Raw genomic sequence first — 23,887 nt, 5'->3', positions numbered from 1 at the left:
GGCAGGACCAGCTCTTTTTTCTCCATTTGGTAATTTTAGGAAATTTGGCAGAGTTGATAAAGAAATCCCCTGGTGCAAGATTGCTTCATTAAGAATATGTTACAGATGGCAGATGTGAAGTTCAACAGTCCTTTTTATTATCCCAGCCTAGTAACATGACTAGAGGTAAAATTAAATATTGAGTTAGATTGTTTAATATTTTAAAACTAGAGGGAAGACATACAAATAGATTGAGAGCAGTTTCTTTCTAATCAGAATATATCTCCTATATTTTAAACACTGCAGGAACAGTCAAACATTTGAAATAAATGGTTTCAACATTCTGCCCTTCACTATATGGTAAAATATTTTATCTGGCAACCACATTTATCTACTTTTAATCATACACATCATCAGAGCTTTTCATCAGCCTAGTCTTCCTACTCACTGAGTCTGGTCGAGGCACTTTTACCACGGCCATATTTTTGCTAAGATCCCTGCAGACTGTGAACTATGAAAACCAGCCCCTGGCCCCGCTTGTGGGTGCTGCACAGCCGCGTGTGAACTGCTCCTAGGAAGCCACGTCTCTGGGCGGGGTGGCTCTCGGGCCTGTGGATCCGCCTAAAAGCTTTTCTGCCAGTGACGCCCTTGGTCTCTGGATGTGTTCAAACCTCAGTGATTTTATTCTCTGGTTTCCTGTGTGTGCTTGGGATTCTTGGGAGAAAGCGTGCTGCAGATAAAATATACAGCCTACATGAGGAAGAGAAGGGGAAAGTCATTTTAAAATAACTTCCATATAAGTTACTGTAATCAGAGTGCTGCTACCTGTGTGTTCATAAGAAAATATGTGCAAGGGCCCGGATCGGTGGCTCACGTCTGTAATCTCAGCACTTTGGGAGGCCGAGACCATCCTGGCCAACATGGCGAAACCCCGTCTCTACTTTAAAAATACAAAAAAAAAAGGCCGGGCGCGGTGGCTCAAGCCTGTAATCCCAGCACTTTGGGAGGCCGAGACGGACGGATCACGAGGTCAGGAAATCGAGACCATCCTGGCTAACACGGTGAAACCCCGTCTCTACTAAAAAACTACAGAAAACTAGCCGGGCGAGGTGGCGGGCGCCTGTAGTCCCAGCTACTCGGGAGGCTGAGGCAGAAGGGCGTGAACCCGGGAGGCGGAGCTTGCAGTGAGCTGAGATCCGGCCACTGCACTCCAGCCTGGGCGACAGAGCGAGACTCTGTCTCAAAAAAAAACAAAACAAAACAAAAAACAAAAAAAAGTTACCCAGGTGTGGTGGCGCGTGCCTGTAGGTCCCAGCTACTCAGGAGGCTGAAGCGGGAGACTCGCTTGAACCCGGGAGGCGGAGATGCCCTGAGCCGAGATCGCGCCACTGCACTCGTCTGGGCGACAGAGTGAGACTGTCTCCAAGAAAAACACCAAAAGACAAAAAAAAAAACGTTCAAATGCCAACCCAGCTCTGATGGCGTCCGGCCGCAGAGAGCCTGGGGGCGGGGGATAAAAACGGTGCTGGGCTGGGAAGGCGGTTTGCCGCGATCTCCTCTCACCACGACCAGACCAAAGCCGCCGGCGCTCCGCTTCCGGGACCGCCCTAAACCTCGACCGCCGCTCCCTGAGGGTCCGCCCGGCCCCGCAGAGAGCCAGGCTGTGTGGCCGGAGGTCACGACCCCGATCCCAACCCGTCCCGCAGCGTCCTGGCCCCTTCGTGGGCGGCCCAGAGCATCGCAGCCCGAGGAGGGGCGGGGCGGGGGCGGTCGAGCTCTCGCGAGGTTTTGTCGAGGGGTGACAGTTGCGGCTCGGCGGAGAGTGCGGGATGCGCTCGGAAAAAGAGGGGGCCGGAGGCCCTAGGGCGGCCGTTGTCGCGCGGGGACCGTGCGGGAGGGAGAAGCTGTCGGCCCTAGAAGTGCAGTTCCACCGCGACTCGCCGCAGCGCGAAGCTGAGACTCAGCCAACCTCGTCCTCCGGTTGCGGGGGCGGCGCGGGCAAACCTCGCGAGGAGAAGAGGACGGCCCTGAGCAAGGTGGGGACGGGGACGGGGGCGGGGCGCGCAAACCTCGCGAGGAGAGGACGGTCCCGAGCGGAGGAGGAGGGGCAGAGCCGGGAGGGGGCGGGGGTCGGGGTCGGGGGTCGGGGGTCGGGAAGGGGCGGGGGTCGGGGGTCGGGAGGGGTCGGGGGGTCGGGGGCGGGAGGGGGCGGGGGTCGGGGGCGGGAGGGGGCGGGGGTCGGGGGGGGAGGGGGCGCGGTCGGGCCGGGAGGGGGCGGGGTGGGCGGGGTCGGGGACGGGGGCGGGGGTCGGGGCCGGGAGGGGCGGGGTCGGGGTCGGGAGGGGCGGGGCCCGGAGCCCCCTGCGCGGTGTGCCGTACGCGGTCGCTCCGGAGCTCCATGTCCACGCCCCGCTGCGGTGGGAACGGCCGCGCGCTCCCCGCAGGTGGTCATCCGCCGCCTGCCCCCGGGCCTCACCAAGGAGCAGCTGGAGGAGCAGCTGCGCCCGCTGCCAGCGCACGACTACTTCGAGTTCTTCGCCGCCGACCTGAGGTGAGGCCCGCCCCGAGGCGAGGAGGAGGAGGAGAGGGCGGAACCCAGAGCTCTGCGCCGCTGGCCGCCTTGTTGCGTTAAGTTCCTTACCGTGATTTCTCCTTTGTGGGAGTCGTGTGAACCTTTTGAATAAATTACATTTCAGTAAAACGTGTAAGTCCTTTCAAAGAAAAATAGCAGCAACAAGGAAACGCAGATGTGGTTTGCATTAGAAATGCGGATGATTTTCAGGTGGCTAACGCTTAGGAAAACGGGTGCCTTTGAAAGGACCAGCGTTGCCCGCCCGGCGCCTCCCGGGCGTCCCTGCCAGGACGCGGACTGGGCGCTGCGGGGCGGGAGGGCGCCGGGTCTTCCTGTAGCCTCCACGCCGGTGCCGCAGCCAGTGCGGCTGTAAATACCGGAGAGGGTCCCCGGCGCCGCGCGTTCCCCTGGGAGTGCGCCCTGGCTTTGCCTTAGGGTTTCAGCCTCCGAGGACCGGTTTTGGGCAGCGCAGAAGGGACCTGAGTTCTGCCTCGTGAAGTTAACGTTTTGCGTTTGTTTTTGCTAAAGAATATCCAGGTTGTTACAATTAACTGAGATGATTTGGCACAAAAGTTTTATCTAAAGTGGTTTGTTGTGCCCAGAAAAGGAAAAAGAGGCTAAAATAATGGAGTATTGTATTTTTCACTAACCATTTTCACTGTTATCTCTTATTTCAGTCTTTATCCTCATCTCTACTCAAGAGCATACATTAATTTTAGGAATCCTGATGACATCCTTCTTTTTAGAGATCGTTTTGATGGATATATCTTCCTTGACAGCAAAGGTTGGATTATTGGTTTTTAAAAATCTATTATAATCTCTAGGTATACTAATGAAGTGTTGCTAGAATATCCGTGTTTTTATTATTATTTTTAGAGACAGGGTCTTGCTCTGTTGCCCAGGCTGGAGTGCAGCAGCCACAATCACGGCTCACTGCAGCCTCACACTCTGGCTGAAGAGATCCTCCAGCCTCCCAGGTAGCAGGGACCACAGGCGTGTGCCACCATGATCGACTGATTTAAAAAAAATTTTTGTAGAGACAGGGGTCTGTCTCACTGTGTTGCCCAGGCTGGTCTTGAACTCCTGGCTTCAAGTGATCCTCCCACCTCAGCCTCCCAGAGTGCTGGGATTACAGGTGTGAGCCACAGCATCTGGTCTGTTTGTGCGTTGTAATTAAAAAGTTCTCAGACTAAAGTAAGATGATAAATTTTGATTATGTTACTGTAATTATGTGGAGATATTAAAAATTGAAATTATTTAATTTTATTATTTAAACCAAAAAAATTCCAGAAATTCTGTGTAATAGTGACAGTCTATTTATGTATTATCAGAGAATGAAGGTTTTCATGAGTGAGTTTTTTGCATGAGAGAACTCTATCTTTTTGGGTTTTAAAACTAAATTATTTTACCTGTTTGATAGGAATTTTCCAAAATGTATACTGACTTCTATCTTCCTAAACAGCACCCTTCATGACTGTACCATTTATGATAATATCACCAGGAAGTCACTGAGTGCTGTTAAACAGCTTTGCCCGCGGAGACAGCAGTCTTTACCTCTAGTCTCAATAGTTCCCTTCCCAGTACTTCTAGGGTTCTGCTTTGATCTTTTCCCCTTCTCCTCTCCTGTCAGGCTGTCTGCTGTTGCGTTCCTGGCTGTCAAGTTTGTGTACCTTTCACAGGAAGTTGTTTTCTGCCCTCCCCTCCCCGGCCACCCTCTTCGCACTTCAAGCATTTTGACACTGATGAGTGTTTTCTTTTTCTCCACTGAGGGGTAATGACTAGAAAGATTGTTACAAAATAAGCATTAGCCACGCTAGTTCCTGTGACCAGAAGCAAATGTGATGCTTGAACTGACCTTTGTGTTCATTGCTTATTTATTCAGTAACTTACTCAGCTTCCCCTTTTCACTTAAAAAATGTTGATGGGCCGGGCACAGTGGCTCACGCCTGTAATCCCAGCACTTTAGGAGGCCAAAGGCGGGTGGATCACGAGATCAGGAGTTTGAGACCGGCCTGAGCAACAACGTGAAAAACCCCGTCTCTACTAAAAATTCAAAAATTAGCCAGGCATGGTGGCAGGCGCCTGTAGTCCCAGGTACTCAGAAGACTGAGACAGGAGAATTGCTTGAACCTGGGAGGCGGAGGTTGCAGTGAGCTGAGATCATGCCACTACCTCCCAGCCTGGGCGATGGAGTGAAAAACTACGTATGTGTATGTACGTATATATATGTGTGTGTGTATATGTAAAATATATGTAACATGGCCAGGTGTGATGGCTCACTCCTGTAATCCCAGCACTTTGGGAGGCTAAGGCGGGCAGATCGCTTGAGGTCTGGAGTTTGAGACCAGCCTGGCCAAGATGGTGAAACCCTGTCTCTACTAAAAATAAAAAAATTAGCCAGCCATCATTGTGTGTGCCTGTAATCTCAGCTATTTGGGAGACTGAGGTATGAGAATCACTTGAACCTGGGAGGCAGAGGTTGCAGTGAGCCAAGGTGTCACTACATTCTAGCCTTGGTGACAGAGCGATTCTCTGTCTCCAAAAAAAGTCACAAAATTTATACCGTACTGTTTTCCACAGCAACTGTGCCATTTTACATTCCCACCAGTAGTGAGCAAGTCAGTCCTTATTTCCGGTTCAACTTTGTTGTTGTTTAGTTTTTTAAATAGAGACGGGGTCTCGCTAAGTTGCCCAGGCTGGTATCGAGGGATTTCCCCCACCTTGGCCTCCCAAAGTGCTGGGCTTACAGGCGTGAACCACCGCCCCGCCGTTGTTTTGATGGTCTCTGGCCTAAGCCTTTGCTTTTGATGTCATATGCAAAAACCCATTGCCAAATCCATTGCCATGGAGCTTTTTCCCCTGTGTTTTTTCCTAAGTGTTTTATGGTTTCAGGTCTTATATTTAGGTTTGATCCATTTCGAGTTACTTTTTGTATATGGTGTTAGGTAAGGGTCCAACTTCATTCTTCTCGCTATGGATATCCAGTTTTCCAGCACCAGCTGTTGAAAAGACTTTCTTTTCCCCATTGAATGGTCTGGGCACCCTTTTCAAAAATCAGGTGACCAAATATTACAAAGGTTTATTTCTGGGCTCTGTATTTTATTCCCTTGATAGATGTGTCTGTGTGGTGGTACCACACTGATTACTTTTAGCTTTGGAATCAGGGACTATGTCATCTGCCATTGAATGAGTATCCACTGTGTGCTAGGTCTTGTGGGTGGAGTGGTGACTTGGACATCATCCCTGCTGGTCCATTGCCCTACTGTCTCCCTGATTCTGACTTTATTCTGGATAGTGGAGGTTGGCACAAAAATGTCTCCCAGATAAAGGAGTTATAATTCAGTCACTGACAAGTCTAAAAATGACTCAGTGGGTTTAGTACCAAGGTAGCAGTGTTCCATTTGATGATTCAGCATATAGCAGGTTCTCTTAGTGAACATTTCTCTTTGTATATTCATTTTTCCCCCACATAGCAACAAAGTTAGTTTCTAATGGTTTCCATTCTCTACTTTTATCAGAAGCAGATTTCACCTGGAATATTCTATAAAGCCTTTGAAGCCTCAATTTTAGCCATGGTGTCTTCTAAGCAAAGTAATTTTCTTGAACTTAAATAACAAATTGATAGTTGAATTAACCTTTTAAAATAAAATGTAAAACGTAGTTAAGAAATCTGATTATTTAAAGGTATTCCAACAATACATTATTTGGGATGGGGCTGGGGAGGTCAGGTTTATTGAGGTGTAAGTTATATATGGTAAAAGTCACCCTTTTAAAGTGAACAATTGGATGAATTTTGAACAAATTCAGTTACACAACCACCACAACATGATGGATTGTTTTGTTTAATAAATAATTGTTCTTCCTACCATGAGTTCATCCTTGTTTTAGTCTGGAGTTTGCTATGTTAAGGTTGCAGGTGCTTGAAAGTGTAATTAAATTGTAGGTTTTTAAATTTTTTTTTTTAATCTCTTACTGGAAGGATGAATTATAGTTTAAATAGTAATAATACATTGTCATTGTTACACTTACTCTTTAAGTAAGCTAGGTCATTATTTTGCAAAATGAATGTAGTAGAATTTCAGAATGGCTTCTGGGACATGTTTCCTGTTAAAAGGCCTAGAATATCCTGCAGTGGTAGAGTTTGCTCCGTTCCAGAAGATAGCCAAAAAGAAGCTGAAAAAAAAAGATGCCAAGACTGGAAGCATCGAAGATGGTGAGCCCTTTCCAAGTGCTACATTATGAAGCTGCCAAATTAAGAACACTAAGCAAATGTAATTCTTCTGTAGATGGGAAAGATTATATTTATTTTCTTTCTGTTTTTTAATGTCTAGATCCAGAATATAAGAAGTTTTTAGAAACTTACTGTGTGGAGGAAGAGAAGAGCAGTGCCAACCCTGAGACCCTGCTGGGGGAGATGGAGGCAAAGACAAGAGAGCTCATTGGTCTGTTGTGCTCATTCTCTTTTCTTTATTGAGAGATTTACTCGTAGAGGATATACTTTTTTTTTTTTTCTTGATTGTGATAACAAGTTGAAACTTGTTACAGGCTTGGCAGAAATGTAGAGTAATTTCCAGTTTTGACAAAAGAATGGCAAGATGGCCGCATGGGAAAACATTTCTGGGCATTGGCTGATGGAGAGCACGTGATTTTTTTAGTTACGATCCTTTTAAGTTACGATGCTTCCGAATGAGCAGTGGAGAAGACACATGAATGGTATGTGCCTGACGGCGTCAGGGAAAGCGCGTGTGTCACAGAGTTGAAGTCAGTGGTCACAGACGGATGCCTCAGGAGCCCATAGGAATGAGATGTTTGGCTCGTGGTGAGGTCATCTTGCGGCTCTTCCACAGCAATGCCAGGCTCCCTGAGCCAAGCCAAGCCAACTTGTGGATAAGCCCAGCCAGAGCACAGAATCGAGTTTAAATCCAGCCTTCCACCCCATGCCCACAAGTCGTGTACTTTAGAAATAGTTCTCAGTAGCACTGACATGAAAATCAGGCAGACGGTTGTGGTTTAGTCCCAGACACACCTAGAAGTGTTTCTCCTCTCTGTGGATCTCCTTTCCTCAAAGCCCCTGTTCTTCACCCCTCACCTCTCCCACCCAGGCTGTGCCCTGCCCACCCATCAAGAGGAGTGTACTTTGGGAGGCCAAGGTGGGCGGATCACAAGGTCAGGAGTTCGAGATCAGGCTGGTCGACGTGGTGAAACCCCGTCTCTACTAAAGATACAAAAACTTAGCTGGGCATGGTGGCGGCGCCTGTAGTTCCAGCTACTCGGGAGGCTGAGGCAGGAGAATTGCTTGAATCTGGGAGGCGGAGGTTGCAGTGAGCTGAGATAGCACCACTGCACTCCAGCCTGGTGACAGAGTGAGACTCCGTCTCAAAAAACAAACAAAAGAAATTGATGTGTCGTGACAGCCACATTGTTTGTCTCCCACCACATAAACTCCCTCGTTTGGTTTCCCCAGTGGAACTACATTTTCATCTTCACGGTTGCAACACAGAAAAGAAAAGTTCAGGAATTTGTAAATGTTGATTGAATTAATAAGAAAGGTCAATGTTATTGAAATAGTCCACTCACTTTCTTCATTTGTCTAGTAATAAAGCTTTTTTTTTTTTTTTTGAGACGGGGCCTCACTGTGTTGCCCAGGCTGAAGTGCAATGGCACAATCTCGGCTCACTGCAACGTCTGCCTTCTGGGTTCAAGCAATTCTTCTGCCTCAGCCTCCTGAGTAGCTGGGATTACAGGCACCCGCCATCATGCCCGGCTCATTTTTATATTTTTGTGGAGACGGGGTTTCACCATGTTGGCCAGGCTGGTCTTAAACTCCTGACCTCAGATGATCTGCCTGCCTCAGCCTCCCAAAGTGCTAGGATTACAGGCGTGAGCCACCACGCCTGGCCGAAATGAAGCTTTTGATCACTAAAGTAAGCAAGATGTGCTGAGGCTGCATGCTGCCTGGGCACTGACTCTGGGCCTCAGCCTGGGGCGAAGTGGTAAACAGGTCTCACAAGGTCTCTGCCTGCCATCGGGATGACAGGTAGGAAGCAGGAGAGGGAACAGCCCAGCCAGGGCCCCTCAGTTTGTAATCAGTGCCACTGATGTGACAGTGGAATATGGGAGGGAAAGAGGTTGGGAGATGGTGGTGGAGCTGGAGCTGAGACTGGCTGCGGGAGGGAAAGAGGTCAGGAGATGAACTGAGACTGGCTGTGCTGAGCAGTGGAGGAAGGACGCACCAGGGGCAGGGCTGGCGGCTGTCACTTTTCACTACACGTGCAGATTGCAGGCTTGTGGGGTTGGCACACGTGGGTGAGGGCAGTGCGGTTGGAGGGTCGGGGCACTGTGCAAGATGTTTAGATTCATTCCAGGGCAACTGGAAGCCACTGGGGGAGTGGCATGGTCTGATTATTTGTCCCCATCACTCTGGTGGTGTCACATGGAATAGATTGTGGATGCCAGGAGATGCGCGTGTGTTTTGGAGATGGACTGGACAGGACTGACAGATGGATAGGGTGTGGGAGGTTAGGGAACAGGAAGAATTAAGACTCCAGGGTTTGGCTTGAACAGATGGGTGGATTGTGGCACCATTACACACAAGGGAAGACGAGGGTAGGACAGTATTGGGGGCAAAGTCGAGACCAGTGATGAATTTACATGAAGTTCCTTTTCAGCATGTTAGTGACTGTTACAGCTGAGTAACTAGCGAAAAATAATAGCATATGGGAACAGTAAATATTCAATGCTTTTATATTATTTTTAGCTTACCGTGGAATATGTATTTTGATTGAGGAAGGACATGAGAGACTTAGACATTAGAGACAATGCTAGTTTGAGCCTCATTCCTTGTTTCCTTTTCTTTCTTAGTTAAATTAAAAGGATAAAGTGAGTTGTTGTGAGATGGATTTTACTGGGGGGTGGTTTTTCTGTAAGTTTTAGGTCACAAGATGCGTCTTTCCTGCCAATTAGAGTCTATATGTTCTTCACTTAAGAACTTGATAAATTGAAGAAGAGCTAGAAGTAAATTAGATGTTAATTACAGGCCTCTCCTCCCTGCCCTCCCATTTCCATCTCACTTTGTTTTAAATGTCCCCTTGCATAGGATTGGTCACTTTAGGGCTGTTTTGAGACATACCTTTTTGGGGCAGACACGTGGCTCCTGCTGGGGTGGGGAGAGGGGGGCGTGTCCTGGCACCTCCCGAGAGTCTGCTGCACAGCCAGTGCTTTACCAGAGTTGAACGAACGAACGAACGAACGAATGAATGAATGAATGACTGTGGCTTAGAATCCACCATCCCTGATGGGAACGACTAATTCATTCCAGGACTTGGCTGTAGAGTCTTCCTTGTTGTTGTGATTGCTGTTTCTACATATTAAAAATTGAACCTTGGCCGGGCGCGGTGGCTCAAGCCTGTAATCCCAGCACTTTGGGAGGCCGAGACGGGCGGATCACGAGGTCAGGAGATCGAGACCATCCTGGCTAACACGGTGAAACCCCGTCTCTACTAAAAAATACAAAAAACTAGCCGGGCAAGGTGGTGGGCGCCTGTGGTCCCAGCTACTCCGGAGGCTGAGGCAGGAGAATGGCGTGAACCTGGGAGGCGGAGCTTGCAGTGAGCTGAGATCCGGCCACTGCACTCCAGCCTGGGCAACAGAGCGAGACTCCGTCTCAAAAAAAAAAAAAAAGAATCAGGAATTAGATGTCTACTGTGTATAAAATCGTTGATACTTTCAAATTACTTGACATGATAGTAATGTAATAAAAACTCCGCTGGAGACAGTGTGGAGTCATGTAAATTTAAAAAGTAATGATATTGTTCCCTTATTTATTTTAAAGATCAAATTGAAAACAAGTATTTAAAATAAATCTTTCTTTAGGAGTTAAATACTATATTACAACTTTTGTGTTTTAGCTAGAAGAACAACACCTCTTTTGGAATATATTAAAAATAGAAAATTAGAAAAGCAGGTAGGTCTGGCCTTTACCTCATGAACACCCTCCCTGCTGCTGCCGTTCTCATCCAGGCAGTTTATATACACACCCTTCTATGTCTTTAGAGAATTCGAGAAGAGAAGCGAGAAGAACGGAGGAGGAGAGAGTTAGAAAAGAAACGTTTGCGGGAAGAGGAAAAAAGAAGAAGAAGAGAAGAAGAAAGATGCAAAAAAAAAGAGACAGATAAACAGAAGAAAATTGCAGAGAAAGAAGTAAGGATTAAGGTAATTCTGAGGAAACATTTCCTTTTTCCAAAAATAATTCTGCTATAGTAATTATACTTTTTACAAATCTTAGTTCTTTAGAATTTTGAAAACATTCTGAATTAATCTAATATTGTGTTGTTTTTTTTTTTATCTTTTCCATCCTTCCATCCTACAGCAGTGGTTTTCACAGTGTGTCCTGAGCCTTAGGAGTCCTCAGGCTGCTGTTGGGCACCTGTCCTCCTGCGTGTGCAGTGGGGAGCACACCCCCACGGGAGCCCCACGCTGGCACACGTCGGGCTGCTGCTAACACTGTCTTTTTTTTTTTTTTTTTTAACTTTCCAACTTGCATTTTTGGTTCAAGGGCTACATGTGCAGGTGTGTTACGTGGGTAAATCAAGTGTCTCTGGGGTTTGGTGTACAGATAATTTTGTTACCCAGGTAGTCAGCACAGTACCTGATGTTTTTCAGTCTTCACCCTCCTCCTATTCTCCACCCTCTATATTTTCCTTTTAAAAAAAGTTTTCTGGCTGGGCATGGTAGCTCACGCCTGTAATCCCAGCACTTTGGGAGACCAAGGCGGGCAGATCACGAGGTCAGCAGTTCGAGATCACCCTTACCAACATGGTGAAACCCCGTCTCTACTGAAAATACAAAAATTAGCCGGGTGTGGTGGCAGACGCTTGAAATCCGAGCTACTCAGGAGGCTGAGGCAGGAGAATCGCTTGAACCCCGGAAGCAGAGGTTGCAGTGAGCCGAGATTGCGCCATTGCACTGCAGCCTGGGCAACAGAGCGAGACTCCATCTCTAATAATAATAATAATAATAATAATAATTTCCTGGCCTGGTACAGTGGCTCACACCTGTAATCTCAGCACTTTGGGAGACCAAGGCAGGCGGATCACTTGAGGTCAGGAGTTTGAGACCAGCCTGGCCAATATGGTGAAACCCTGTCTCTACCAAAAACACCAAAATGAGCTGGGCGTGGTGGCGGGTGCCTGGAATCCCAGCTACTCAGGAGGCTGAGGCAGGAGAATTGCTTGAACCCAGGAGACAGAGGGTGCAGCGAACCAGTATCGAGCCACTGCACTTCAGCCCAGGTGACAGCGAGACTCTGTCTCAAAAAAAAGTTTTCCTGATTAAAAAGTACACGTTCGAAAACCACTGGTTTTGCCTTTCTGTGTGAAGGCTGACTCATAGAACCGGATTTTATCATTTCTTTTGTGGTAGCACTAATGAGTTTCTGTATTTCTTGCTGATTTTTTCTTGTGACTGATATATGCATTGATGAGGGTGGTTTAATACATAGAGGGAATTTTTCTCTGTGTGAAATGTGTTGGCCAGAATTGGGACCAGCCATTGTCTTCTCAGTACTAAACCTAGATTTAGAACTAAGGTATCACTTCATGAAGGATTTAAGGCATATTCAATATGACTTATTATTTATTGAATACCTTATATTCAATAAAATTGTATAAGGGGAAAAAAAAAAGAAATGTCAGGACTTGGGGAAAGAAGATAGGTTAGGAAAGGGTGAGGAAGAGATCATTGAACTATAGATTTGTTTCTGATACGGTCAGTCAAAAACAGAAAACTTGGCTGGGCATGATGGCTCGTGCCTATAATCTCAGGACTTTGGGAGACTCCAGGGTGGGTGGATTGCTGTAGCCTAGGAGGTCAAGACCAGCCTGGGCAACAGAGAGAGGACCCTGTTTCTATTTTTTGTAGAGATGAGGGTCCCACTATATTGCCCAGGCTGGTCTCGTACTCCTGGACTCAAGTGATCCTCCTGCCTCAGCCTCCCAAAGTTTGGGGATTACAGGCCTGAGCCACCGTGCCTGGCCTGGTTTAGCTTTTAATAAGCATCTGTGCTCAGTATGGGGGTCTTTCACTTCTAAATCATGTGGAAAATTGAAATTCTTCTAATGCCTGAAAAATGGAATCTGTGGAGGAATGCAAAAGAAGGTGTATCAACAACTTAAAGACAGATGGCTCATGACTATTTTGCTATTTTTTTGTTTGGTTTTTGTGGGGGGGTTGAGACAGAGTCTCAATGTGTCACCCAGGCTGGAGTGTAGTGGCACAGTCACAGCTCACTGCAGCCTCTACCTCCCAGGCTCAAGTGATCCTCCTGCCTCTGCCTCCCATTACAGGGGTGCACCATCATACCTGAACAGCTAATTTAAAAAAAAATTGTAGAAATGGGGGTCTCACTGTGTTGTCCAAGCTAGTCTTGAACTCCTGGGCTCAAGCGATCCTCCTGCTGCTGGGATTAGAGGCATGAGCCACAATGCCTAGCCCTCATGGCTATCCGTAATAAAGAGAAATAAGGTTTGGGAGGCCGAGGCAGGCGGATCACCACGTCAGGAGATCGATCGAGACCATCCTGGCTAACAGGGTGAAACCCCAACTCTACTAAAAATACAAAAAATTAGCTGGGCTTGGTGGCGCACACCTGTAGTCCCAGCTACTCGGGAGGCTGAGGCAGGAAAATTGCTTAACCCGGGAGGCAGAGGTTGCAGTGAGCCGAGATCACACCACTGCTCTCCAGCCTGGGTGACAGAGCGAGACTCCGCCTCAGAAAGGCTGGAGGTGGGTGGATCACTAGGTCAGGAGATCAAGACCATCCTGGCTAACGTGGTGAAACCTCATCTCTACTAAAAATACCAAAAATTAGCAGGTCGTGGTGGCAGGAGCTTGTACTCGCAGCTACTTGGAAGGCTAAGGCAGGAGAATGGCGTGAACCCGGGAGACAGAGCTTGCAGTGAGCCGAGATTGCGCCACTGCACTCCAGTCTGGGCGACAGAGCGAGACTCCTTCTCAAAAAAAAAAGAAATACGGCACACAGACAGCTCAGCTGTTTAATGTTCCTCTGAGGATGCTAAGCAGTGAGCTTATGTGTGGCCTTATGGGTGAACACACACAGGCAAGGGCTGGGAGGGAGCACAGCTGCCCATGCACTCCGGTTGCCCTCCGGAAGCCTCGCAGGGCGTAGCAGAGCTGGCCTGCTCCCCAGCTCATCTCCAGCGGCTCTGGCCTGCTGGTTTCTCCTGAATGTACCAGCGGATTCCACCTTAGGCCTCCACAGGGACTTCCCCAGATGTGCCCATGGCTCCTTCTTGGCATCTGGTCTTAGTTCCCGTCTTGGCTCTGCAGAGAGTCCTCCTGGACCCTCCTCTTACTGCGTCTGCTGCTTTACTCTCCCTTCGTGTGTTCGTAGCTGCTATCTGGGGCTATCCTATTCATTTGTTTCCTCCCCTTGACCACCATTGCCTCAGGTGGAGCATCAGGTGTGAGTTCCTTCAAGGCAGGGGCACCCCTGTCTCATTCATAGCCATTCCCTAGTGCCTAGCACAGGGTCTTAGTCCCTGATTCCTGCACACAGCTCCTCAGACCCCGGGCATCCACAGTAATGTGAGTATCTTATATGCCAATGAGAGGACTGGGGGCTGGAGGCCCCAGGCAGCTTCAGGATGGGGACTCGTTGGCAGAAAGACTAAGGCAGGACTAGAGGGTTGGGACGTTCAGTCCCATGCTAGCAGAGGGCAGAGGGCCTAGAGAGAGGTCACCAGTGGCCAGTGACGTAATCAATCACACCTGTATCATGAAACCTTAATAATATGCCTAAAGACAGGGCTTCCGGGGGCCAGGCATAGTGGCTCATGTTTGTAATCCCAGCACTTTGGGAGACCGAGGTGGGTGGATCCCAAGTCAGGAGTTTGAGACCAGCCTGGTTAACATGGTGTATAACCCCATCTCTACTAAAAATACAAAAATTAGCCAGGCGTGTTGGCGCACACCTGTAGTCCCAGTTACTCAGGAGGCTGAGGCAGAAGAATCGCTTGAACCCAGGAGGCAAAGGTGCAGTGAGCCGAGATGGCGTCCCTGCACTCTAGCTTGGGTGACAGCAAGACTCTGTCTCCAGAAAAAAAAAAAAAAAGACGGGGCTTGCTGGGAGGGTTACTGCACGGAAGCTCCAAGCACCGCTGCGCCATCCCCCATACCCACCTTGTGTGTTTTTTCCATTTGGCTGTTCCTGGTTGTATCCTTTATGATAAGCCAATTATTGAGAAGACAGTGCCTTTCTGAGTTCTATGAGGCATTTCAGCAACTTATCAAATCTGAGGAGAGGCCGTTGAGAACCTCGAAATTTATTGCTCATTGGTCAGAAGTTCCGGTGACACTCCAGGACTTGGAACTGTCATCTGAAGGGGGCAGTCTGTGGGTCCTGGTGCTAACTGTAGGTCGATGGCCTCAGCGCTGAGTTGAATGTGGAGCACGCAGCTGGTGCCGGAGAGGCGGAGAGTGGTGTGGAAAAAGACACGCAGTGTCAGGAATGTTGTGAAAACAGTTCCTAGGCACTCAGAATATTTGTTGAGTGGGTGGATGGAGATTGGCACTTCCCTATGGCTCGCATTTGTTACAGACGTGTTATTGTTGCAGTTTTTATAAAAGACGGACAGTTACCAGAAAGGAAATGTGTAAGTTCCCAGGTTCCACGTAGGCAGAATAAGAGGATGTTCACAGCTGACACAGGGCCCACACTTGATGAGAAGCCGCGTCCAGGGCTCCACCTTTCGCGATGCGTTGCGTTCCCAAGTGAGCGTGTGTAATTGAATACGTCTGTGTGTGGCCTTGGTGTGCTGCAAGTTAAGGTATGTCCACTTTATGAGTGAGAACAGAATTGTCAGAAGTACACCTTCCATTTCTGTTCTACAAATGATCAATCTGTGGTGCTTCCATTGCTTTTTTGTTTTGTTTTTCTCCCTTTTCCCAAGTTAGCTGAGGTGCTTTACTTTCAAAAACTGTGCAGAGAGCAGGGAGAAAGGCCCAGGGACATACAGGGCAGATGAAATACTTTGTGGCAACGTGTCCATTTATTCTGTTTCAGGAAAGAGAATAATCAGTGTTTTGAAAACTATATTCTAAATTATCAGAAGGAAGCAACCTTTTAAAAAATTTTTTCCTTATTACAAAACTAATGCTTGTCTATTTTAGGAAAACTAGACCCGATAGATGAAAGGAAATAAAGTCATTTCAGTTCTGCCATCTAGAAATAATCACTATTGGCCAGGCATGGTGGCTAACGCTTGTAATCCCAGCACTCTGGGAGGCCAGCGTGGGTGGATCATGAAGTCAGGAGTTCAAGACCAGCCTGGCCAAGATGGTGAAACCCCATCTCTACTAAAAATACAAAAATTAACCAGCCACGGTGGCAGGAGCCTGTAATCCCAGCTACTCAGGAGGCTGAGGCAGGAGAATCGCTTGAACCCGGGAGGCGGAGGCTGCAGTGAGCGGAGATTGAGCCACTGCACTACAGCCTGGGCGACAGTGAGACTTCGTCTCAAAAAAAACACAAAAACTACAAAAATCAGCCAGGTGTGGTGGCACGCGCCCGTAGTCCTGGCTGCTCTAGAAGCTGAAGCAGTGGAATTGCTTGAACCGAGACGAGATTGTGCCACTGCACTCCAACCTGGACGACAGAGCGAGACTCTATCTCAAAATAGGAAATAATCACTGTTAACACAGTGCTGCAGAGCCCTTTATTTATTTATTTATTTATTTTTTTTTTGGAGACGGAGTCTCGCTCTGTCGCCCAGGCTGGAGTGCAGTGGCCGGATCTCAGCTCACTGCAAGCTCCGCCTCCTGGGTTTACACCATTCTCTCGCCTCAGCCTCCCGAGTAGCTGGGACTACAGGCGCCCGCCATCTCGCCCGGCTAATTTTTTGTATTTTTTTTAGTAGAGACGGGGTTTCACCGTGTTAGCCAGGATGGTCTCAATCTCCTGAACTCGTGATCCGCCCGTCTCGGCCTCCCAAAGTGCTGGGATTACAGGCTTGAGCCACCGCGCCCGGCCTGCAGAGCCCTTTAGATGGTGTGTGTGTGTGTGTGTGTGTGTGTGTGTGTGTGTGAACATAAATAGACGTGGCGGCCGGGCACAGTGGCTCACGCCCAGAATCCCAGCATTTTGGGAAGCCAGGGTGGGTGGATCACCTGAGGTCAGGAGTTCGAGATCAGCCTGGCCAACATACTGAAACCCCATCTCTACTAAAAATACAAAAAATTAGCTGAGCGTGGTGGTGGGCGCCTGTAATCCCAGCTGCTTGGGAGGCTGAGGCGGGAGAATCACTTGAACCCGGGAGGAGGAGGTTGCAGGGAGTCAAGATCGTGCCACTGCACTCCAGCCTGGGCAGCAAGAGTGAAACTCCGTCTCAAAAAAAAAAAAAAAGGGGCGTGGTGGCACATGCTGTCGTCCCAGTTACTCAGGAGGTGGAGGCAGGAGACTCGCTTGAACCCTGGAGGCAGAGGCTGCAGTGAGCCGAGAGTGCGCCACTGCACTCCAGCCTGGGCAACAGAGCAAGACTCTGTCTCAAAAAAGAAAGAGAAGTACAAGTGGAGTTGTGGTGCATGTTCTGTTTTTTTAGCCCTTTATTCATTACGTGAACATCTTTGCATCACATTAACCGACCTTACTTTTCATGACTAAAAAATACTTCATTCACTGAATGTTCCACCATGTATTAAACCAAAAACCTCACTTTTGGACCGTTAGCTCTAATTCTTTGCCATGCAAACATTTGGCTTCAATATTGGGGTATATTTGTAATTATTTATTTAACAGCTTCTTTTAAAATGTGCTCTTGAGGTGCTATTTTACTAACATTGTAATTTCTCAGCTTCTTAAGAAACCAGAAAAGGGAGAGGAACCAACCACAGAGAAACCAAAAGAAAGAGGAGAGGAGATTGATACTGGAGGTGGCAGGCCTGTGGAAGGCTCACTGGAGAAGTCCCAGGAGATGTGAGCGTGCTTTTGTTGTTATGACCACGTCAGCTCCCAGTCATGGTGACGTAGGCCTTGTCAATACGAGTATGCCTGTTTCACGTTATTCTTGGAATCCCAGACTTCCCAGGGTGTGCGAGTGCACATTAGCCTTCATTTCCCGTCAGCATGGCAGGAACTTAGTGAACTCGCCTCGTCTGCAGTCTCAAGTCTGTCTTCAGATCAGGGAATTTCTTCTTGTCGTTTGCTTTGCTTTTCCCTCCATGTCCTCCTTTTACTCCTGAGCCATCTCCTGGATTCCTGCTGTTGTATGTCAGGTCTTCAGGATCTGTCTTCCCAGTCTTTGTTTGTTTTCTGTTTTTTGTTTTTATTTTTCTCTGTGTGTGTGATACCTTGCCCTTTGCTCTTTTAGCCCCCTTGCAATTTATCTATAGAACTGCATGTTTGGGAACCCATCTTTTAGGGCTGGCAGATCTTTTGTGGTAGAGAAACAGAATTGTAAGTGCTGTGATCCTTTGGTTGAAGCTGTCCCTGGCTCCTCTGGCTGTGGGTCTTGACCAGCAGCTTTGACTGTGCACTGCGGGTCCTGCCTTTTTCTTTTCCTTTGCTGCTTATAACAGTGCAGCTCTGTGGAGGGAGCTCATCTGCAAAAGGGACAGACACAGCAGCATCTGCCTGGTGGGCCAGAGAGACCAGCCAGATGCCAGTCAGGGGAGATCTTGTCCCTCTTGCTCCTGGCACCCACCATCCTCAGGACCCCGGGCACCTGGGCTTGCCTTCCCCTCTGGGACTCCTGCCCGATCACCACATCTCGCCACCCACGGTCTCCTGGTGCCCAGGGCCACTTGGCTCGCAGGGAATGGTGGACGTGGGTTTTACTTGGGAAGACTAATGGGATTAGGCCGCCAGCTTCCCAGAGTCACAGTCGTAGGGGTGATTTCTCACTGCCTTTCTTTCAGAGTTGATGAAGTATTTTTTCTGCTGCTTGGGGGTTTTGGTTTATTGCTTTGTTTATAAAATTTATGTCTGATTATCAAATCCATGATTGTGAAGCACTGGGTTACGTTAAGGGTGTCGTTACTGTGACTGTTCACGACACTGCCACGTGTCTGGTGTGAATTCGTGCTTGGTTACAGATCCTTATGGTCCCCACCAGCCCTGCCAAATGAGCGAAGCAGCCATTTATTTACTATTCATTTAATATTCTGATAAATGCATAAAGATAATTAATCTGCCATTATTAAATGTCAATTAATTTTACTCTGCACATCATGATGGATATGCACCTGGGCTCCCAGGACAGCCACTGGACCACTTTAGTCTCAGTCACTTTGTAGAGAAGAAGGTTTATTTTATTTTTTTTTATTTTTGATAAATAAAGTCTCGCTCTGTCGCCCAGGCTGGAGTGCAGTGGCACGATCTCGGCTTACTGCACCCTCTGCCTCCCACATTTGAGTAACTCTCCTGCTTCAGCCTCCTGAGTAGCTGGGATTACAGGCACGCGCCACCACGCCTGGCTAATTTTTGTTCTTTTGAAACGGAATTTTCGTCTTGTTGCCCAGGCTGGAGTGCAATGGCGTGATCTCAGCTCACCACGACCTCCGCCTCCTGGGTTCATGCACTTTTGCCTCAGCCTCCTGAGTAGCTGGGATTACAGGCATGCCTCTCCATGCCTGGCTAAATGTGTGTTTTAAGTAGAGACGAGGTTTCTCCATGTTGGTCATGCTGGTCTTGAACTCCTGATTTCAGGTGATCTGCCTGCCTTGGCCTCCCAAAGTGCTGGGATTACAGGCGTGAGCCACCATGCCTGGCCTAATTTTTGTATTTTTAGTAGAGACGGGGTTTCGTCATGTTGGCCAGGCTGCTCTCAACCTCCTGACCTCAAATGATCTGCCTGCCCCTGGCCTCCCAAAGTGCTGGGATTACAGGCACATGCCACCACACCTGCCTAATTTTTGTATTTTCAGTAGAGAGGGGGTTTCACCATGTTGACCAGGCTGGTCTCCAACTCTTGAGCTCAGGTGATCCCACCCACCTTGGCCTCCCAAAGTGCTGGGATTACAGGCGTGAGCCACCATGCCTGGCCGAAAGAAGGTACTTACTTTGGAGGGTTAGTGAGAATTAGACAATATGTATAAAAAGTACCTTAGCGTGCATATTGCCTATCTGTCACTCAACTGAAATGACAGATATTATTACTATGATTTATTCTTCTTTGTAGTGGTTTTTGTCAGTGCCTGCTGTGTGCCCATTGCAGTGCAGCCTCAGCAGTGCAGTGCTGACACGGGCCCCTGTTGTCTGGGAACCAGCGGGCTAGAAAGGAGGGTGAGCAGCCGACCGGCGGTTGCTGCAGTCGCTGATGCTTGGGTTGAACCACAGGTCACGCAGCAGCAGTGATAAAGAGTACAGGGATGTGGAGAGATCTCAAGAAAAAGAATCTGAAGCACAAAGACACCATGTGGATGACGGCAGGAGGCACAGAGCTCACCACGAGCCTGACTGGCTTTCCAGAAGGAGTGAAGATGAGCAGAGATGGGGGAAAGGACCTGGCCAAGACAGAGGGAGGAAGGGGAGCCAGGACAGCGGGGCTCCGGGGGAGGCCATGGAGAGACTGGGAAGAGCGCAGAGGTGTGACGACGGTCCGGCACCCAGAAAGGAGCGACTGGCAAACAAGGTTTTTATTAAACCCAAAAAGAAAAATCTGTCGGGCTGTCTTAAGGTCCAGGTTGCACGCTGACCGTGTCACCCGCACTTGGCCTTGTGTCTTGGGAAGCTCATTATTCCTGAAAGTCAGATCCTAGAGTGAGACTAGTCGCCATCTTTTCTCAGAGAGTCCAATTATTTTTCACCAGGAAAAAGAAAGTTTTTTTTAGTATAAAACTAACACGTTTGTATGATTCACTTGGAATAAGATTAAATTTTCCCTTGAGACAGGAAGGAAAGTTTTAATATTTCGTGGAGGTTTCTTCCACATTATCAACAACATTCTGATTATTAGTGAATATTCCTGTGGCTCACAAACACTGAATTCAGTTAGTTCTGCACAGACGCTGAGCACAGGACTGTGGTTACCCCCTTAGCCAAGCAAACAGCTTTTTTTTTTCAGAAGTTTGAAGCTGATTTTTGTTCAGATTGCGTTTTCCCAGCGCAGCACTACAGACGGCATCACCCTTCTGACAGCACCAGGCCCCACCCCGGCTCCCAGCAAACTGAGGGCTGCCTTGGGTTCGCATTCCCACTCACCTCCTCCCCATGTCTAACCTCTGGCAGCCACTGTCTGTTCTCTGCCTCTGTGATTTTGTCATTTCAAGAATGCTGGATGAGTGGAAACACTGTGTGTGAGCTTTGAGAGTGGCTTTCTTCACTCAGCCTAATTCCTTTCAGATCCTTCCAGGTGGTTGTGTGTAGGAACGATGTTCACTTTTAAAATGTTTCAGTGTAGCCGGGTGTGGTGGTTCATGCCTGTAATCCCAGTACTTCGGGAGGCCGAGGCGGATGGATCACTTGCGGTCAGGGGTTTGAGACTAGTGTGGCCGATATTGCGAAACCCCATCTCTACTAAAAATACAAAAAATAGCTGGGCGTGGTGGCGCGTGCCTGTAATCCCAGCTACTCAGAAGGCTGAGGCAGGAGAATCACTTGAACCTGGGAGGCAGAGGTTGCAGTGAGCCAAGATCACGCCATTACATTCCTGCCTAGGCAACCAAAGCAAAACTCTGTCTAAAAAAAAAAAAATGTTTCAGTGAAGTCGAAGCTGAAAGCCAGAGGAGAGCCTTCTTGTCTTCACCCTTGAATAAACACCTCTGGAATACTCCACAGTTTTCTGGGGTTGCCTGGACCTTGAGGGGCACAAAGTACAGCTGTGGGTCTTTTCGATAGGCAGTCCTCAGTCTTCAGTTGCCTTATTTTAGCAGTGGTGAATGGCCTGGTGCTCCCCCGAACTGAGGTGGGGGAGCATTTGCTCCTCTGTTGAGCCTCACAGTGCTGTGGTGGGAATGTGTGCAGGAGCCTCTTTCCCGGGAGCCTGGCATTTGTTATGCACTTCTCAGGTCAGGCTCCATGCTCCATCTGTGTACACAGGTACTGCCCTGGTAAGAAGCCGAAGTGGCGGCCGGGTGGGGTGGCTCACGCCTGTCATCCCAGCACTTTGGGAGGCTGGTGGGTGGATCACCTGAGGTCAGGAGTTCGAGACCAGCCTGGCCAACATGGTGAAACCCCATCTCTACTGAAAATACAAAAATTAAGCGGGTGTGGTGACACGCGCCTGTAGTCCCAGCTACTCAGGAGGCTGAGGCAGAAGCATCACTTGAACCCAGGAGGTGGAGGTTGCAGTGAGCTGAGATTGTGCCATTGCCCTCTAGCCTGGGCAACCAGAGTGTAACTTTGTCTCAGGAAAAAAAAAAAAAAAAGCTGTGCATGCTGGCTCCAGGCAGCCTATCTCCGCCCCACAGGAGCATTCAGGTCCAGGGGCCTGCTGAGCCTGTTCGCACCCCTCCCATTGGTCAGGTTCATACCAAGGAAAAGAAAATTAAGTTCAACCCCCTGATGGCAACCTGATGTGGGCTTCCACACACAGTCCAGGAGGAGGTAAAGGTGAGCTGGTGAATCCTGGAGAAGAAGTGTGTGAGATGTGCCCATTTGGTCATCCTTGCAGCCCACACTTGAGCTCCTGGTGACTGTTGGAGGCTAAGGCTGCAGCTCTGCAGGGAGAGTAGGCAGGACGCGGGAGGCACGTGGAGCAGGACGCGGGCCTCAGGAAGCTGGAAGCCACCTTCCTCCTCTGCCACCCCTTCAGTGCTGGGGCAGGGCTGGTGGCCCCATCAGGGAGGAATTGTGCTGCTGTCGCTGCTGACGCTGGCCTTCAAGGCCACTCTGTGCTTCCCTGGCTGTTGCCTTCTTCAGGCCCTGAACAGTTACCCTTCATGGACTTTGGGTCGTTTTTATTGCTTTGCCTCCAGGAATTTAATAAAATGATGGGATGGTGTTTTCCAAAAAGGGATCAGTTTAGTTTCCCTGCTGGAGATGCTAGGCAGGGATAAGCCCTGTGGAAATTGCTTACCACTCACGTAAATAACAGTTTGAGTTCGCAGATCTGAAACTGTCTCTGAGGGTCCACATGTCATTTTGTTTCAGGCTTAGGGACTGAGGTGGACATGTTTTGAGTTTTCACCTCCCCAGCTCAGATTACAAGGTGTTCTTGGTTTGAGCAGTAATATTTGCTCAGATAACCGACGTTTACATGGCTTCTTAAATTGCCTGAGAATGGCTGGTTTCTGAGAGAGTGCTGTGAAAAGGGCTGATTTTTAGCTGCCTGGTTGATTTTCTTTGGACAGTTCATATCATCAAGTTCTAGAAATACAGGGAGATATTGACCCTTCTGTGTTGCCAGCCCTTGGAAGAGTAATATGCCCTCTTATCCTGGCAGGACCGGCCGGCCTTGCAGCTGTATGATCCAGGAGCTCGCTTCCGAGCGCGAGAGTGTGGCGGAAGTGGGAGGATCTGCAAGGCAGAAGGTTCGGGGACTGGTCCTGAGAAGAGGGAAGAGGCAGAGTGAGTCACTGGGTGCACCTGGCCTCCATGGACAAGCGAAGGAATCTCAGAAACGTGTAAATGACTCCGAGTGTGACTGGAAAGGAGAACTTACTTCTTACCAGGAAACTGGAAGCTAAAAATACAGAGGGTGACATAGAAACACGCAGAAACCATTCTAAAGAAAGTAGTGATCTTGTATTAAATTGAGCAGAATTCTCACGGATTTTACCCATTCCTGTTATAAACTAATATTTGTTTTTCAGCCAAAACAGAAGATGATTTCCACTGGACAGTAGAAAAATATGTGTAAAATAGGGAAGAAAGTTAGTATTGGATCAGTGTGAGTCCTGAAGCACTTTCAGTGCTGTGAGAACGACATCCAGTGTGGGTTTCATTCATTTAAAGGCAGAGGAGCTGTCCGTCTCTCACGCCTCTCGGTGGCCTCTGAGCCGTGATGTCGAGTACAGAGTAATCTTGTTTGTTACAGCCTCCGTGAGTCAGCCATGCCTGCAGAGTGTGCTGTGTTTTAGTCCTGGTAGGAATATATACCAGAGTTCCCACTGTCTAAAACCCAACACCTTCAACTATTGCCCTTTCAACAGTTTTGCCACTGACCAGATGAAAATGGTTTCACAATCTTTGGATGGATGCATCTGTGGTTTGTAACCATTACAGTTTACACCATGGTTTAAGAATTTGCCCAAATACGCGGTGGCTCAAGCCTGTAATCCCAGCACTTTGGGAGGCCGAGACGGGCGGATCACGAGGTCAGGAGATCGAGACCATCCTGGCTAACACGGTGAAACCCCGTCTCTACTAAAAAAATTCAAAAC

The 23,887-nt window shown here is 48.5% G+C and overlaps 1 protein-coding gene across 20 annotated transcripts; it reads left to right on the top strand.

The window, feature by feature from the left end:
* Nucleotides 1-1,387: 1,387 nt before the first annotated feature.
* UPF3A (UPF3A regulator of nonsense mediated mRNA decay) lies at nucleotides 1,388-23,887 on the top strand. Of its 20 annotated transcripts, none has more exons than XM_033177088.1 (10): nucleotides 1,406-2,015; nucleotides 2,424-2,530; nucleotides 3,229-3,335; nucleotides 6,666-6,764; nucleotides 6,883-6,993; nucleotides 10,459-10,514; nucleotides 10,604-10,762; nucleotides 17,419-17,540; nucleotides 19,902-20,196; nucleotides 22,948-23,284. In XM_033177088.1, exons 1-10 carry the CDS (start codon nucleotides 1,809-1,811, stop codon nucleotides 23,074-23,076), a joined length of 1,392 nt encoding a protein of 463 aa, XP_033032979.1. In that variant the 5' UTR covers nucleotides 1,406-1,808; the 3' UTR covers nucleotides 23,077-23,284. The 20 variants fall into 20 exon arrangements, 18 of the variants coding, with proteins under 18 accessions (XP_033032996.1, XP_033032994.1, XP_033032995.1 ...); XM_033177093.1 differs by having other exon boundaries at nucleotides 1,810-2,015; nucleotides 2,424-2,683; nucleotides 6,623-6,764; XR_004428938.1 differs by lacking the exon at nucleotides 17,419-17,540 and having other exon boundaries at nucleotides 1,396-2,015; nucleotides 22,948-23,156.

Source organism: Trachypithecus francoisi, unplaced genomic scaffold, assembly GCF_009764315.1.
Source record: "Trachypithecus francoisi isolate TF-2019V2 unplaced genomic scaffold, Tfra_2.0 Lachesis_group18, whole genome shotgun sequence".
Lineage (NCBI taxonomy): Eukaryota > Metazoa > Chordata > Mammalia > Primates > Cercopithecidae > Trachypithecus > Trachypithecus francoisi.
This window is presented reverse-complemented; position numbering and strand designations above follow the sequence as displayed.

Excerpts from the sequence above, each read along its gene's own strand:
- UPF3A (XM_033177088.1), top strand. The coding sequence starts at position 1,809 with ATGCGCTCGGAAAAAGAGGGGGCCGGAGGCCCTAGGGCGGCCGTTGTC. Across the intron at positions 6,994-10,458 it reads AAAGACAAGAGAGCTCATTG|CTAGAAGAACAACACCTCTT; the intron begins GTCTGTTGTGCT and ends TTTGTGTTTTAG. Across the intron at positions 10,515-10,603 it reads ATAGAAAATTAGAAAAGCAG|AGAATTCGAGAAGAGAAGCG; the intron begins GTAGGTCTGGCC and ends CTATGTCTTTAG.